At 39.7% G+C, this 14,734-nt stretch overlaps 1 protein-coding gene across 2 annotated transcripts; it reads left to right on the forward strand.

The window, feature by feature from the left end:
• The first annotated feature begins 4,338 nt into the window (after nucleotides 1-4,338).
• LOC117481425 (tumor necrosis factor receptor superfamily member 14-like) lies at nucleotides 4,339-14,168 on the forward strand. 2 transcript variants are annotated; one of them, XM_034129104.1, is made up of 7 exons: nucleotides 4,339-4,518; nucleotides 5,413-5,499; nucleotides 5,733-5,858; nucleotides 7,319-7,474; nucleotides 10,711-10,795; nucleotides 11,612-11,751; nucleotides 11,893-14,168. In XM_034129104.1, the coding sequence occupies exons 1-7, from the start codon at nucleotides 4,494-4,496 to the stop codon at nucleotides 11,907-11,909; spliced, it is 636 nt and encodes a 211-aa protein (XP_033984995.1). In that variant the 5' UTR covers nucleotides 4,339-4,493; the 3' UTR covers nucleotides 11,910-14,168. The 2 variants fall into 2 exon arrangements, with proteins under 2 accessions (XP_033984995.1, XP_033984994.1); XM_034129103.1 differs by having other exon boundaries at nucleotides 4,340-4,518; nucleotides 11,881-14,168.
• Nucleotides 14,169-14,734: the final 566 nt, after the last annotated feature.

The raw sequence follows: 14,734 nt of genomic DNA on the forward strand, positions 1-14,734 counted from the left end.
GCAAGGCATTGTGGGGCAGCATTTTCTCCTCTCCTTTCGGTTAGGGAGGTCCAGTGGTTCCTAGGCTAAAGGAGGTTATAAAGGAAGTTTGAAACCTCCTTTCCTTTTAATTTAGAGAATTCGAACGGCACTTATCATGGCTGCCACTGAGGGACTTCCGGGTCATTTCACTCCGTTAGGAAGGTTCCTAAGCTAAATGGACTATTCGAATGCAACCGAGGCTTCGGTGTTGCCAACTTGGCGACTTTCTCGCTAGATCGGGCGACTTTCCAAACCCTCCGGCTACTTTTTTTTTGTCAAAAGCGACTAGCGACAAATCCAGCTACTTTTTCTGGTGTTATTGGAGACTTTTCTGGTGTTTGGAGAATCTGACGTGATAGCACGTAATTGTTATGCAGTTACTTTCCTCAACGAGCAGCGGGTGCTGAGCCCCTCCGCCGTCCCAAAGCACTCACAGGCAGCCTCGCTAGGCAGCTGCACTCGAGCAGAGAGGTGGCAAAGTGACCCAAAAGAGACACACTACGCGACGGTCCAGACCATAGGTCCAGACTGAATATTAATCGCGCAAAGCCATTGCTGATCCCCAGGGGTTAAATTGGGATTTGATATGTGGGGGGGGCGCTGTGTGGAGGTGCGAGAGGGGGGCGGAGGTCGAGGATCTCATTATTTGACCTTAAGGGATATACACTGTGGCCCTAAAGCAACTGCTCCATTATCTGTATCAAATGCACACATTGATGCCACCAAATGTCACAATAAAAATAGAAAGTACTACAAATAAACTGGAATTCATTTACATCTTAAATTATTAATATATATACACACAAAAAGGTTTACAAATATCCAACCTTCAAATTGCTTTTTTAAATCAACACTGCTCTGCACACTTGCTAAAGAACATTTGTGTGGAAATCTCAATTCATTTGTAGGGCTGCGTGAGTATGGCCAAAAGTATGGGAGTAAATCTCACTGTAAACTATTTAACCATCACCAAATTCTGTGTTATTATGACCGATCATAACTCAGCTTTATGCAGACATACATTTAGCATGGTGTACAGGGCCGGTTTTTGGCATAGGCGACATAGGCAGTTGCCTATAGGGCGCCAGATCTGGGGGGGCGCTGCGCTGGCAGCTCTGGGAGGGAAAAAAACATTTTTGACTGTTTGCGCTCATCCTAATTTTCGGCCTTGATGTAACAACATTCATAATTAAGTAAATGTAACACCCTTTTCACCCCGGTTACACTTTTCATTTGCCCTGTACGATGGGCGCTGTAAGTGATGAAAGTGGGGGGTGTTGGCTTATCAGGCGTCCGCAGCTCACAGCCAAAGTGGGCGTGGGAGCGAGCAAGAGAGATAAATGCAATTTATGTAAACAAATATTTCCAAGGCACTCCTTTATAATTATTTGGATAAACAGGTTTGAAATCATTCCAATGTATACTATAGGACAGTAAACCAAAAATATCGTTTAAAACTTGAGAGAGAAAAAAATATGCATAAATAAATGTTAACTAGGTAAAATAAGATATGAATGAACAACAAAAATAAAATAAGTCACATTTATTTGTTATTGGCTATGGTAGGTTATTGGTTATGTTCACATACTTCTTTGATTATTAAAATGTAAACCGATCTTTTTCATACGGGTGTTTAGAGTTGTACCCCCTAGATCAGGTATCTAGTAATGTGTGCTTAAAGTGCACCAGATTGAAGCATTTTACTTTAACATTTCAAACATTTCTTCCTGGGGGGTCATACCCCCGGACCCCAGAGGATGTGACGTCCACACCCCAATTAAAACATGTTCATACAATACTGAATACATTTTAAGCCATTTTGACGTATATTACCTATGTCAATAACTTTCTGTTTTTGTAGTGCATTGGTCTTTTGTAGAGATTTTTCATTTATTCTTTATATATTCTATTGTGTATTTCTTGGATACTTTTATCTTTTCTACTGTACGATTGAAGTAAATGTGGGAAGCGTTTAACAACAGCCATTTACTTCAAAGATTTTTCTCAATGTTATTCTTATTTTTGTTAATCCTGAAAGAATGCCAGAAAAAAAGACATTCTCTTCAAGAATAAAAAAAAACATGACATTAGTAATTGTGATAACAAATTAAATAAGTTGTTAGGTTAAGTCAGGGCCGGTTTTTGGCATAGGGCGCCAGATCTGGGGGGGCGCTGTGCTGGCAGCTCTGTGAGGGAAAAAAACATTTTTGACTGTTTGCGCTCATCCTAATAAAGCCTTGATGTAACAACATTCATAACTAGAGAATGCAATTCCTGAAGAAATTGCTAGTGGGAATGCTTTATGCTGAAAAGCTGACGCTGAATTGCTATGCTGAAATGTAATGTGTAAGAAAAAAGTGAAGAATTTAGATTGAAATGATACATGAACACTGGGGGCTTGAATGTGTGATGAGAGAAGAAAAGAAAGTAAAAAGGCTTGGAAAAGCAGCAGAATATTTGAACTGCAAACTTTTGAACTAACTTGATGGCGAATGATCTGTCGCCATGCCAACGGCATTTGATGACATCCCATATTACGCTTAGATGCGTTGATGGCTGCATCGTTACCAAACCTGTGAAGTTTTGGGCCGTTTGGAGTATTTTCACTGAAGTTATGAGAAAACCGTGTTTCATGGTGAGCATTGTGTTGCCATGGCAACGGCATTTGAAGAAATCTCAAAACTGTCCCACATGTGAAGTTTGAGCACTTTTTGAACATTTTCATAGGAGTTATAGCAACATCATCTTTTATGGCGAGGGATGCGTTTCCATGGAAACGGCATATGGGGAGATCTCAGATTTGGTGTAGAGCTGTTGAGGCATGGACCGGTGATATACAAGTGAAGATTGGGGGACGATTGGACCGTGTCGATTGGACTTACAGCGACATCGTGTTTCATGGCGAGTGGTCTGTCGCCATGGCAACGGCATTTGATGACACCCCATAATACGCTTAGATGCGTTGATGGCTGCATCCAAACCTGTGAAGTTTTGGGCCGTTTGGAGCATTTTCACTGAAGTTATGAGAAAACCGTGTTTCATGGCGAGCATTGTGTTGCCATGGCAACGGCATTTGAAGAAATCTCAAAACTGCCCTGTAGATGTCTTCACGGCTGGACTGTTAGCACACATGTGAAGTTTGAGCACTTTTTGAACATTTTCATAGGAGTTGATGTATAGCGACATCGTCTTTTACGGCGAGGGATGTGTTTCCATGGAAACGGCATATGATGACACCCCATAATTGACGTAGAGCTGTTGAGGGCAGGACCATTAACCATTATCTGAAGTCTGCTGCTCTGAGCATGTCAGTTGGAGTTATGACATCATCGTGTTCCATGACACAGGTGTTTATATTTGAGCTAACGAGGTGTCCAGAGATCAAAGGTTTCCATTGTTCTGAATGAGATAAACCTCTTACATGTGAACGTTTTGTTGAAGAACCGTAACAGATATCGGTGAAATTTCAAAGCGTGAAGCATCTCAAGGACTTTGAGTATCTGAAGTGTGCTTTTTGTGTACTTTCGGGTTAATAATGTGGCCTTTTTGGCAGATTAACTAAAGGTGTGCGGCTGCTGCTGTGAGGAAATATCAGCCTGAAATTACAATGGGCTTTAATGGAGACATGTTGAACGTTTTTGTCACTTCATGCCCTCAAGAGGCATTTTGTTTAATTATTTTTGCTTAATTATTTATCATTTTTCAAGCTACGAGATGTTTTCCTACGTTTGTCATGAAAATGATGTCTCAGGAATGTAGGGTTTGGGAATTATGGCAGTTTAAAAAAAAAATATGAAGGCAAATTTCAAACTGTCCTCCACTGACATCACGCACTCTGCCTTAACGAGCTGCGCAATGTTAAAGTTAAAATGTTAGAAATTTGATGAATTATGGGATGTATCTCTGGAATTATGAAAGTTATGAATGAGAAAAGTAATAGCCATCGATTCCCGACCGAGCTGAACGTTTTGATGTTTGAACGGAGTTTCTGCGATGTGGAATGTGGGCGAAGAAGAGGGCCAAAATAACAGGCGGAGTAATTAAGAATTGTGTGCGTAGAAGAACAGATAGTTGGAATTATCTGTTAACAGCATTCCAACTAAATGTAACACCCTTTTCACCCCGGTTACACTTTTCATTTGCCCTGTACGATGGGCGCTGTAAGTGATGAAAGTGGGGGCCGGGTGTTGGCTTATCAGGCGCCCGCAGCTCACAGCCAAAGTGGGCGTGGGATCGAGCGAGAGAGATAAATGCAATTTATGTAAATAAATATTTCCAAGGCACTCCTTCCTTCTTCGGAAGTAGATGGGCTGTCAAACATATATATAGTCTATGCTGTTAACACTTCATGATCCAGCCTCGACAGGAAGAAGACGGAATTCTCCACTAGCATAGGCACCTGTAAAATCTATATTTTTTGCTTTTGTTTGTAAAACGTAATGTCAATATGAGATAGATAGTAATGCGTTACGATGCTCGCAGTGTTTGTTGTCCTCGGTGAGTATCTTACAGGGTTCATGACGAACTTTAGCAAAGAACTGTGTTAGTTTGTTAAAGTAAGAAAGATAATGACAGATTCGAGCTAGACGGATCAATAACCTAAACAAAACGTTAAAAATACTTACAATGTAGACAACGAGCTACAGAGTGTTTTATCAAAACTACATTATGGTGTTCAATAACTTCAGTTATAAAGAAAGTGTGCTAATAACATCACTTCACACATTAATGGGTCCCTGCTGCTTATAGTACACCAATACTTTAGGGGAAATATATTTATGAAGTATTTGACTGATTTGTTTTCTCGTAAAACATTTGTAATTATTTCCCTTTAATGCATTGTAGTGCTACCGAAAGGACTTCACACATTTTTGGTCTCCTGCTGCTAATACTACTATCGATAACTATTGGGGAAATAAATGCAATAAACATAATATAATGAATAATGCAAGCAGGTAAAACTATAGGGGTCTCCTGGACATCATCTTGGTGTCAATATACTTTGGACCAGGAACATTAGGATCATTAAAATAATTTATTTAAAAAATAAGTGTTGTAGCTTGACCTACATATTAAATGCATTAACATGTATCAACCAGAGACTGTATATACAGTATATATATATAGGTATACATTCAAAGTAAGGGATACATTGCAAAGTCTTAACTGGCACATCACTATTATGTGAATGTACAGACTCATACTACTTTCAAGATTCAAGGCTTTTATTGTCATAGCTACAGTGTAGATATATCAATGAAAAACGTAGGTCGCAGGCTCCTCCAACAGTGCAACACAATACAACTGATAAAATACTGCAAGAAAATACAAATACAATAGAATAGAAATAGTCCAAGAAGACTTAACACTGAACTGCTGTTTCTTTAACAGGGTGTGTGTCCTTCGTGGCACCAGAGCTCTCCTGTCCTCCCAAGCAATATGTTTCAAAAGCTGGTTGTTGTCCTATGTGCAGAAAAGGTAAGTTATATCTAACAAGTATTACAAAATCAGAAGTCAGCGAGAGCATTTTAAAGGATGAATTTAACTGGGATTTCCGAAGCTGAAGTTGGCTTTGCTCCCTGAAGTGCTCCATCAAAGACCTGAAACGGGATGAACATAATTGTTACTGACTCTAATCTTAATTTTCTAATTGTAATTTGCCTTCATGTCTTGATGTTGAGATGCTGACAGAGTGTTTGCTTTTTGAACAGGAACCATTGTTCAGGAGGACTGCTCGTATGTAGCAGGCACACTCTGCAGCCGCTGTGAGAAAGGGACTTTTATGAACAAACCCAACGGACTCGATAGATGTTTCACATGCACCTCCTGTGACCCAGGTATGTCTTTAATGTGTTATTATGATGTCTTTGTAATCTTTTATGACAGTAACAGTGGATATCTTGGTGTCTTTGGACCGTTGGTTAGATAAAACCAGTTATTTGTTATACTTTGATGGATGCATTTCTCACTTTGCTGTGGCACTGTATACAAAACATGTAATCAGTTAAGATTAACATCACTTTATAAATCCCTGAGGGGAAATTCAGTTAAAGGATTTTGTCAGTCTTGATAATGGAAATATTCCTAAATTGCAACACTGGTGTAGATTTAATAATCACCACAAATATGTATTAACTAATAAATCAACCAAATGCCAACTGTGTTCCAAACGTAAACATATGTGCATATAAACATCTATGTAAGCATATGCTTACCTCTATGCACAGTAAATGAGGGGAATGCATAACATCAGATCTGCTTCAGGTCTCTTCACATGTGGAGAGGGGAGAAAGGAGGGAGGTGGGGGGGGGGGGTGTGGGTAAGTTAGATGTAGTCAACAAGCAGCTGCTACATTGGTTATACAAGGGTGAAGAGAGTTCTACAGTGTACAGGATACATGACAAGTCATATTCAATACAGACCAATAATAATAAATGTAAAGAAATATTATTTTCTAAAACTCCAAGTCCATTAAACGCATCATTATTTTCCGATAATCTGTCGCTCAAATACAAATGATTGGACTGAAATATAACAGGCTTTTATGTAATTATTTTGTAAGTGCATTTAATAAGACGTCTATTATATTCCATCCACAATTCTCTTATTTCCTGCTTTTAACATTTTATTTTTTATTTTTGTGATATATATCTATATATATTTGTATCTATATATATATATATATATATATTACAGGGGTGCACATAACTGGTACGCAGGTACAGCAAAAATCTGAATTGCGTAACGTCCCTTGTGTCACTGCGCGCCTTTGCGGTGCAGGGTAGCTTGTGAATTTACTCCAGGTGGAACTAAAGTCTGATTTAAGACTTGATTATATTTCTCATCATTCATCCAGATCTGTAAAGTAACTAAAGGTATTAAATACATGTAGTGGAGTAAAAGTACACCATTTACCTCTGAACTGTAGTGGAGGAGAAGTACTAAGTAGCATAAAATAGAAATACTCAAGTAAAGTGCAAGTATCTCAAAATGGTACTTAAGTACAGTACTTGAATACGTGTATTTAGTTACTTCCCACATCTGAAATCAGATATGACTTCAAGTCATGTGATAATTTCTTAGTATTTGATCCTTCAACTTGGCCTCAGGAAATGCAAGGAGTTATGTGCACCCCTGTATATATATCTATAGATAATATATATACTGTGTATATATATATATATACTGTATATCTATATATATGTTTTTCAAGAAAGCTGGCAAGATGTGTGAGTTGGATTTTAAATATTATTTAGGTTTGCATACATTGACTGTTTCTTTCTGCTTGTTTCTTTAGGCCACGGCCTCTTTGTCTTGCAGGGCTGTTCAGAAACAACTGACACAGTCTGTGAAGTTATAGATGGCTATTTCTGCAAAGATTTAGATGTGACAGGATGCAGTGCGGCACAGAAACATACAACATGTGTACCTGGCGGGAGGATAAAAGAACCTGGTAAGTAAAATGCAGGTCACACTCTCCTGACAGTGACTGTTTACATATGCACACTGAAGGCCTGAGGCCTGTACTACGAAGCCGGTTCAACATACCCTGGATATGTTTGAGTTACCCGGTTTACCTAATCCAAAACAAACGCGCTCTCGCTAAACTGTCCTACGACGCTGGTTATCAACTCGTTAACTCAAGCCAGGGTTTCTCTGTCCGACTGAGTGCGCGTTCACATGAAAGGGGCGGGGCTAGCAACATTTGACCAATCACAAACATGGACAAGCGTACTGACAGCGCACCTCACACACCAGGATCCCTTGGCTAACTAACAGGGAGTCAGCGTCATACGTCACAGATTATTCCGTGTAAGCAAGTCAAAATATACCCTAATAACAAACCATGGGTGACCAAGGCGGTTAAGTCCTGCATTCAGAAAAAGAAACAAGCTTTTAAACAGGGAAGTGCCTCTGATCTGCATAATGCTAATAGGGAACTTAAAATAGAAATTCTGAAAGCTAAACAGAATTTTAAATCTGAACTACAAAACAAAATGGCTGCAAACAACCTTGGCTCAGTCTGGAGTAGCATGAAAACCATAACAGGCCTCCGGGAAACAAAGAATAGCTGCCATGTGACTCTGGATGGCTTTAATTCAGATGTTGAGTTTGCAAATGCCCTAAATAAAAAAAATTCTCGATTTGACACATTTGATTTCAGTAATAATATATCTGAACTGAAGCTTAAACTTGAAGACAATAAGCATTTTAACATAGATCAGAGGGAAGTGGAAAAGGCCTTCCATTTAGTAAAAATAAATAAGAGTCATGGACCTGACAACATCTGCGGTCGGCTCAGGGTCGTCTACTTAAAGGGGACCTATCATGCAAAATGCACTTTTGTACGTCTTTTATACATGAATATGTGTCCCCGGTGTTCCAGGGAACTCACCAAGTGTCAGAAAACACAACCCTCTCTATTTTCCTCCATACCCAAATCTCTAAAAAAGGGGCTGCAACGGATCTGATAAAAACTGATCCAGATTTGAACACTGTCCTGACGTCAGGACGGTGGCGCTACGGCTATTGGGCCAACTCCACCAATCAGGAGGAGACAGCCACGGCAATGTTCGAAAGTGCTGGAGACGATGTAGTACATATGCCAGGCCTGTAGGTGGTGCTGTTCTCACTGAATCAGCCCTTGCAAAAACAGGGGTAAAAAAGTGAAATGAGGCATGGCTAAAATGCATGATCTGTTTGGTAATTTGAAAAAAAAAAAAGTATAAATATGCCTTATATAGGTATGGCCCTACACTATATTATTATAATATAGCATGATAGGTCCACTTTAAGTAAGCTTTCTTAACGCTAATGTTATAATAGTCAGATTGCTCTGAAGATGAGAGGTGATATTCTATTAATTTTCACGTTCACACAGTCAGGCGATTTTTGCCGGCCGTCTTTCCTGCAACGGCAGTTTAAACTGTATTTCCTTTCTCCTGTAATATGACTTGATCGCTTTAAACTCCGCACACTGAGCTCTGATTGGTCAGCAGGCGGTGCTTTCACTGAGTTGATCTGTTATCCTGGAACCTAACCTGCTCCGGAGCAGGGGGGTATACTACGAATCTAGTTCAACATATCCTGGATATGTTTTGAGTTATCCGGCTGACTAAATCCAAAAAAAAACAAACGCTCTGGCTAAACTGTCCTACGACGCTGGCTATCACCTCGACCGCAAGCCAGCCGTGTCCTATCTAGTTAGGTGCGCGTTCACATGAAAGGGGTTGTATTTGGAGTGTTCGACCAATCACAAACATGGACAAGCCGTGTACTGACAGCGCAGCGCGTCATATATTTCCTGAATGAAAAGTCAACTAATATTAGACAAATATGAAGACGTTAAACTTTAAACATCCATGACTTAAACACTTTATTCAGGATAAAAGCCACATAGCTGCACCTGCAAGGTGAATACTGCTGGTAAAAAAAAAAGTGTTTGAATACGTTCATTAACAGTTTTATGATATCACTGCTGCCCCGTCCAAGACACGAGTGGATCTGACTTTAATTACATTTGACTCGAGTGTTTCGTCAACTTAATGTGTTGCTTAAAATAATACTTCTGCATACAGTATGTGACACCGAGTGTTGCACGCCAGATACGGCTCAAGAAGCTGACTCAGATAAGGAAATATATGATACATTATGATGTGATATGATATGAATGATAATGAGACACATCGCCGTCTGCACTCACAGTGCACTGTATGCTACGTAATGTTACTTTGATCCGGTTACTTATGTTGTGGCAGATATTTAAGTAAGCTTTCTTAACGCTAATGTTATAATAGTCAGATTGCTCTGAAGATGGGAGGGGATATTCTATTAATTTTCACGTTCACACAGTCGGTGATTTTGGCCGGTCGTCTTTCCTGCAACGGCAGTTTAAACTGTATTTCCTTTCTCCTGTAATATGAATTGATCGCTTTAAACTCCGCACACTGAGCTCTGATTGGTCAGCAGGCAGTGCTTTTATCCTGGAACCTATCCTGCTCCGGAGGATAGCCGTTCAGAATAAGTTATCTAGCCCGCTAAAAAGTGAACCAGCTTCGTAGGACCGGAAACCCCTGAAGTTAGCTTGCTAAACGAAAATCTTGATTCGTAGTATAGCCCCCAGGCTAGCCGTTCAGCATAAGTTACCATGGAGATCTAGCCCGCTAAGAAGAGAACCAGCGTCGTAGGACCGGAAACCCAGAGTTTTCCCTGAAGTTAGCTCGCTAAGCGAAAATCCGGCTTCGTAGTACAGGCCTCTGGTCTTAATCATAAACTTAATATGATGTTTACATTACACAAAGTATCAGACAATCATTTTATCAAATATGATCAAACTTTTGACTGGACTATAACCCGAGGTGCAGAAGCACATAACAGGCAGTAAACAGGAACCCCTCCCTGTTTCTTTATGAGTCCTGCAGCTATCACATGAGGGTTTCTGAAACAGATATGATGACCTCCTCGTACGTTTCAGTAACCATCCTGAAAGATAACCTTTAAATTACTCTCATCTTAAAATTGTGACTGGAGATGTACTGGTTCATTTCCTGAATGAACTTTTAGACAGTGACGACTGATCTCCTGCAGTGTGAACGTAAAAACACTAAATGAAGACACTGATGTGATGATGGATCATTACTGGATGTTGGCTGCTGTGTGACTAATCTCTCCTGTGTCCCCGTCTCTAAGGAACCAGAAGAGCGGATGCACAGTGTGAGCTTTGTCAGTCTGGCTTCTTTTCAGAGCATGGTGTGAATTGCAACGACTGGACAACGTAAGGCTTTGTTTGTTGTGGCATTACTCAAACAAGTAGGGCTCTTCCTGCCCTGCAACATCCAATACAATCCATTTTATTTCTATAGCACATTTAAAAACAACAGAGTTGAACAAAGTGCTGTACATCAACAACTGTATAAAAACATAGCATAAATACATGAAAAACAGACAGGACATGAAACAAATGTAAAACACGAGACAATGAAACCAGATCAGAAGGCACAGACTGAGAAACTCTCCTACATGACGTAAAAACAATACAAAACACTAGTAAGATAAAAACCCAAATGTAAAAGCACAAGTTTCACCTGGTCTGTAAATGCAAGGGAAAATAAATGGGTTTTTGAACGAGATTTAAAAACAGGCAGAGTTGGAGCAAGTCTAACCCGGAGGGGCAATTCGTTCCATACTTTTGGAGCTGCAACAGCAAAGGCTCTGTCTCCTCGCTGCTCTAACCTTGATTTAGGGACGACCAGAAGTAATCTGTCAGCAGACCTCAGTGACCGTGTGGGTGGGTATGGTTTTAAGAGATCTGCCATGAAATGACCACTTTGTTTCTGCAATAATTGGATTGCTGAAAAGAAGTTGTGATCTGTGGCTTTATTTGAATGTGTGATGAGCCAATCCTCCAGTTTCCTTTAATTTAGTAACAAAACATAAATATCCTTCAATAGACTTTTGGGAAATCATTTGTTTTAATATTGATTGTTTTTGATGGGGGTATCATTACCTTTTTTGTAATAAAAAGTGATACAAAGTTTCATGTAAAACACACAAAGTACTGAAGCTACTTTTCATTTCTCTTTTCTGTCAGGTGCTCAGAAACCCAGGTAAAGCTGAAGGAAGGAACCGAGAGCAGCGATGTTGTCTGTGGAGTTTCTTCAAGAAATCATTACATTGTCGTAGTAACAGCATTATTGTTTGAAATGACAATTGTTGCGCTTTTGATTAGAGGTTAGTGCTTGTTTTCCAACCTCCATACTCATTTCGAACATCATTCCCTACCATTTGATTTTCCAGTTACTTCAGGTGAATGGATATTAACTCTAAACTTTCCTTTTTTTCAACTGACCCTTTCCACAGTATCTCTTGCAGGGGCCAAATGGCAGTGACTTCAACATGGCGGTTTTGGCTAACCAACTGGAACAACACCGGAATGCTATCTCTGCAGACTTCAAGGCTACTTTATCTACGCTCGAAGCCAAGCTAGACTGCATTCAAACCACAGTCTCCGATCATACCCACTCAATTAATTTGCTTGAATCCAACGCTAACGAACAAGATGGACGCATACCAAGTTTGGAATCGATGTGTGCTAAGCTAGCTGAGAATAATACCAAGCTACAAGCTAAATTGACGGACCTCGAGTCTCGCAGCCGCCGTAACAATATCAGGATCATTGGTCTACCTGAGTCCATCGAAGGGCCTCACCCCTCCACCTTCTTTTCTGAACTTCTGGCTGAGGTCCTTGGTGACGGCGTTTTTGAGTCTCCACCGGAGTGCGACAGAGCGCACCGTACACTCTCCAACAAGCCAGGACCGGGTCAGAGACCGAGACCCGTGGTCGTCAGACTCCTCAGATTCCAGCAGAAAGATAAGATCATCCGTGAGGCCAAAGCTAAGAGAGGCAAACTGCGGTACCGTGGGACCCCCATTGCAATCTACGAGGATTATCCTTCTGAGATAGTGGAGCAGCGCAGGGAATACCAAGAGGTGATGTCTGAACTTTACCAACTGGGCTTCAAGCCCGCACTACTTTTCCCTGCGAGGCTTAACATCACACTGAAGGATGGGGTCAGGAAGAGACTTTCCTCCGTTTTTGTATTGGAAAACCCCTACAAAACAGAGGCTCTCCCACTGGATTGTGGGAGCCATTGCTCTTCCCTATACGAGTCGGCCTACTGGCGCCTGCAAGCTGCTTTTACTCTTGGCCTGGCTATTTCCATCCTTATACTGAGATAAGCTTGCCTGCCAATATGGGAGTTTCAATATCTCATAGTGCGACAATAAAACCACTGCTTTGAATGAGAACTTTTGGTTACTTGCAACCAGGGTTCTCAAAGCAGCACAAATGAGATGTCTCACCAGACAGCACTTCTTGCCTGCAGAAAGCAAGAAGAGGTGATGAATTTTGAATGAATGAATTTTGAATGATGCTGCCTTGGACAGCCAGCTTTTTAAGGAATGGTGGATTACTTGAATCGCTAGAAAATCAAGAATGGCGTGAGGAGATGCTTCTGAGGAATACTCAGGGAGCACATCCCATGGTGAGACGTCTTACTAATGCTAATGTTAGAACCAGAGATACACAAGCTACCTACAGTTTTACAGCTCACACTCAGCAAACATTTGATTTTGTTCTGATGCTTCTCGTATTCATGCACATACACACAGAGAGGGAGAATTAAACCAAACTTCTCTTTTTTTATAAATGCTTTTTGTAATAGACATGCTGTTTTATTTGATGTTGTACAAAGTGTCAACAGCTAACCTCTACTTAACAGCAATTGTGAACTCGTTCCATTTTTACTAGCTTTTGTTATGGTGTTTTTGTGACGTGAATGTAAATGAAGGGGTCATATTAAAATGTTTTTTCATTTATAATCATTCCTTCTGATTGACTAACCCATCTGAATCTCAAAAGTGTGCCAAATTGATCGAACATACTATGTGTTTCACAGTCAGGATTCCGGCTAAAAGCCCTTAGAGACGTTGAAAATAAAATATATGATTTTGAAATGTGCTTTTAGGTATAACAAGAACTTGTTTTTTGATGCCAATGTTTTTGTTCTTACTTAAGTACATTTCTTAGTGCAGGACTTTTACTTATCATAGTATTTTCAAAGTTTTGTATGGCAAATGTTACTAAACTAAAACATTTGAGAAATGTTGTCATCCCTGGATCCTGATCCCATATAATATTTCTCAATAATCAGTGTTGTGTTTGACATGTGAGTTCTTGTTTCTAAACGTGTTACATAATAAAAACATTCCGTATTTTGTATAAATGCTTTTTGTAATAGACATGCTGTTGTATTTCATGTTGTACAAAGTGTTAACAGCTACCCTCTACTTAACAGCAATTGTGAACTCGTTCAATTTTTACTAGCTTTTGTTATGGTGTGATTGTAACTTGAATGTTGAAAATGAAGTTCTACTAATTCATATAATAATGTTTTTTCATAATATGAACATCATTCCTTCTGATTGACTAACCCATCTGAATCTCAAAAGTGTGCCAAATTGATTGAACATACTGTATTTTCACAGTCAGGATTCCGGCCCTTTTGAAAATAAAGTTGGCTGCAGTCAGTCCTGACAGAGGTCTATCTGTGGTTTGTTCTCCACAATAAAATAATAGATTGAAGTGGTCTCAATTTGTCCAACACAATTTGTTTTACTAATATCTATTCTCTCAATATAATTTTGTCTCACAATAACATTAATGACGATGCTAATGAGTGATGTTGACAAGGTTTCGCACTGATAGCTCAGCCTCTGACTGTTATGGATCCCTGTCCTTACGACGTCCCTGTCCTTCACATTCTGACAGTCGGATTGAAGGATTTACATCATCCCTAAGATTAGATCTTTAGGGTCCCTCTGAGAATCCCCACACCATGTTCTTTTTTTTACTAACTATTGGCAAAGAGAACGGTCATGGTAGTATCAACCAGGACCAATAACTCAACATACTCATACATTCAAGATTCAAGGCTTTATTGTCATTTGCACAGTAGCTACAGTGTCGATATGGCAATGAAAAACTGAAGTCACAGGCTCCTCCAATAATGCAACATTAATATATATAGGACATAAAACTAATTAAACCAATAACAATAGTGAAAGAAATAACAATATAAATAAAATAGTGCAAGAGAATGTTTTGAGATGTGCAAGTAAATACAAATAAAATAAAAATATGCAAGAAGAGTCT

The sequence above is a fragment of the Trematomus bernacchii genome, unplaced genomic scaffold (assembly GCF_902827165.1).
Source record: "Trematomus bernacchii unplaced genomic scaffold, fTreBer1.1, whole genome shotgun sequence".
NCBI lineage: Eukaryota > Metazoa > Chordata > Actinopteri > Perciformes > Nototheniidae > Trematomus > Trematomus bernacchii.

Coding starts and splice junctions, on each gene's coding strand:
- LOC117481425 (XM_034129103.1), top strand. CDS start 4,494: ATGCTCGCAGTGTTTGTTGTCCTCG. Junction 5,859..7,318: donor ATGCACCTCCTGTGACCCAG/GTATGTCTTTAA, acceptor TTGTTTCTTTAG/GCCACGGCCTCTTTGTCTTG. Junction 11,752..11,880: donor TGTTGCGCTTTTGATTAGAG/GTTAGTGCTTGT, acceptor CCCTTTCCACAG/TATCTCTTGCAGGGGCCAAA.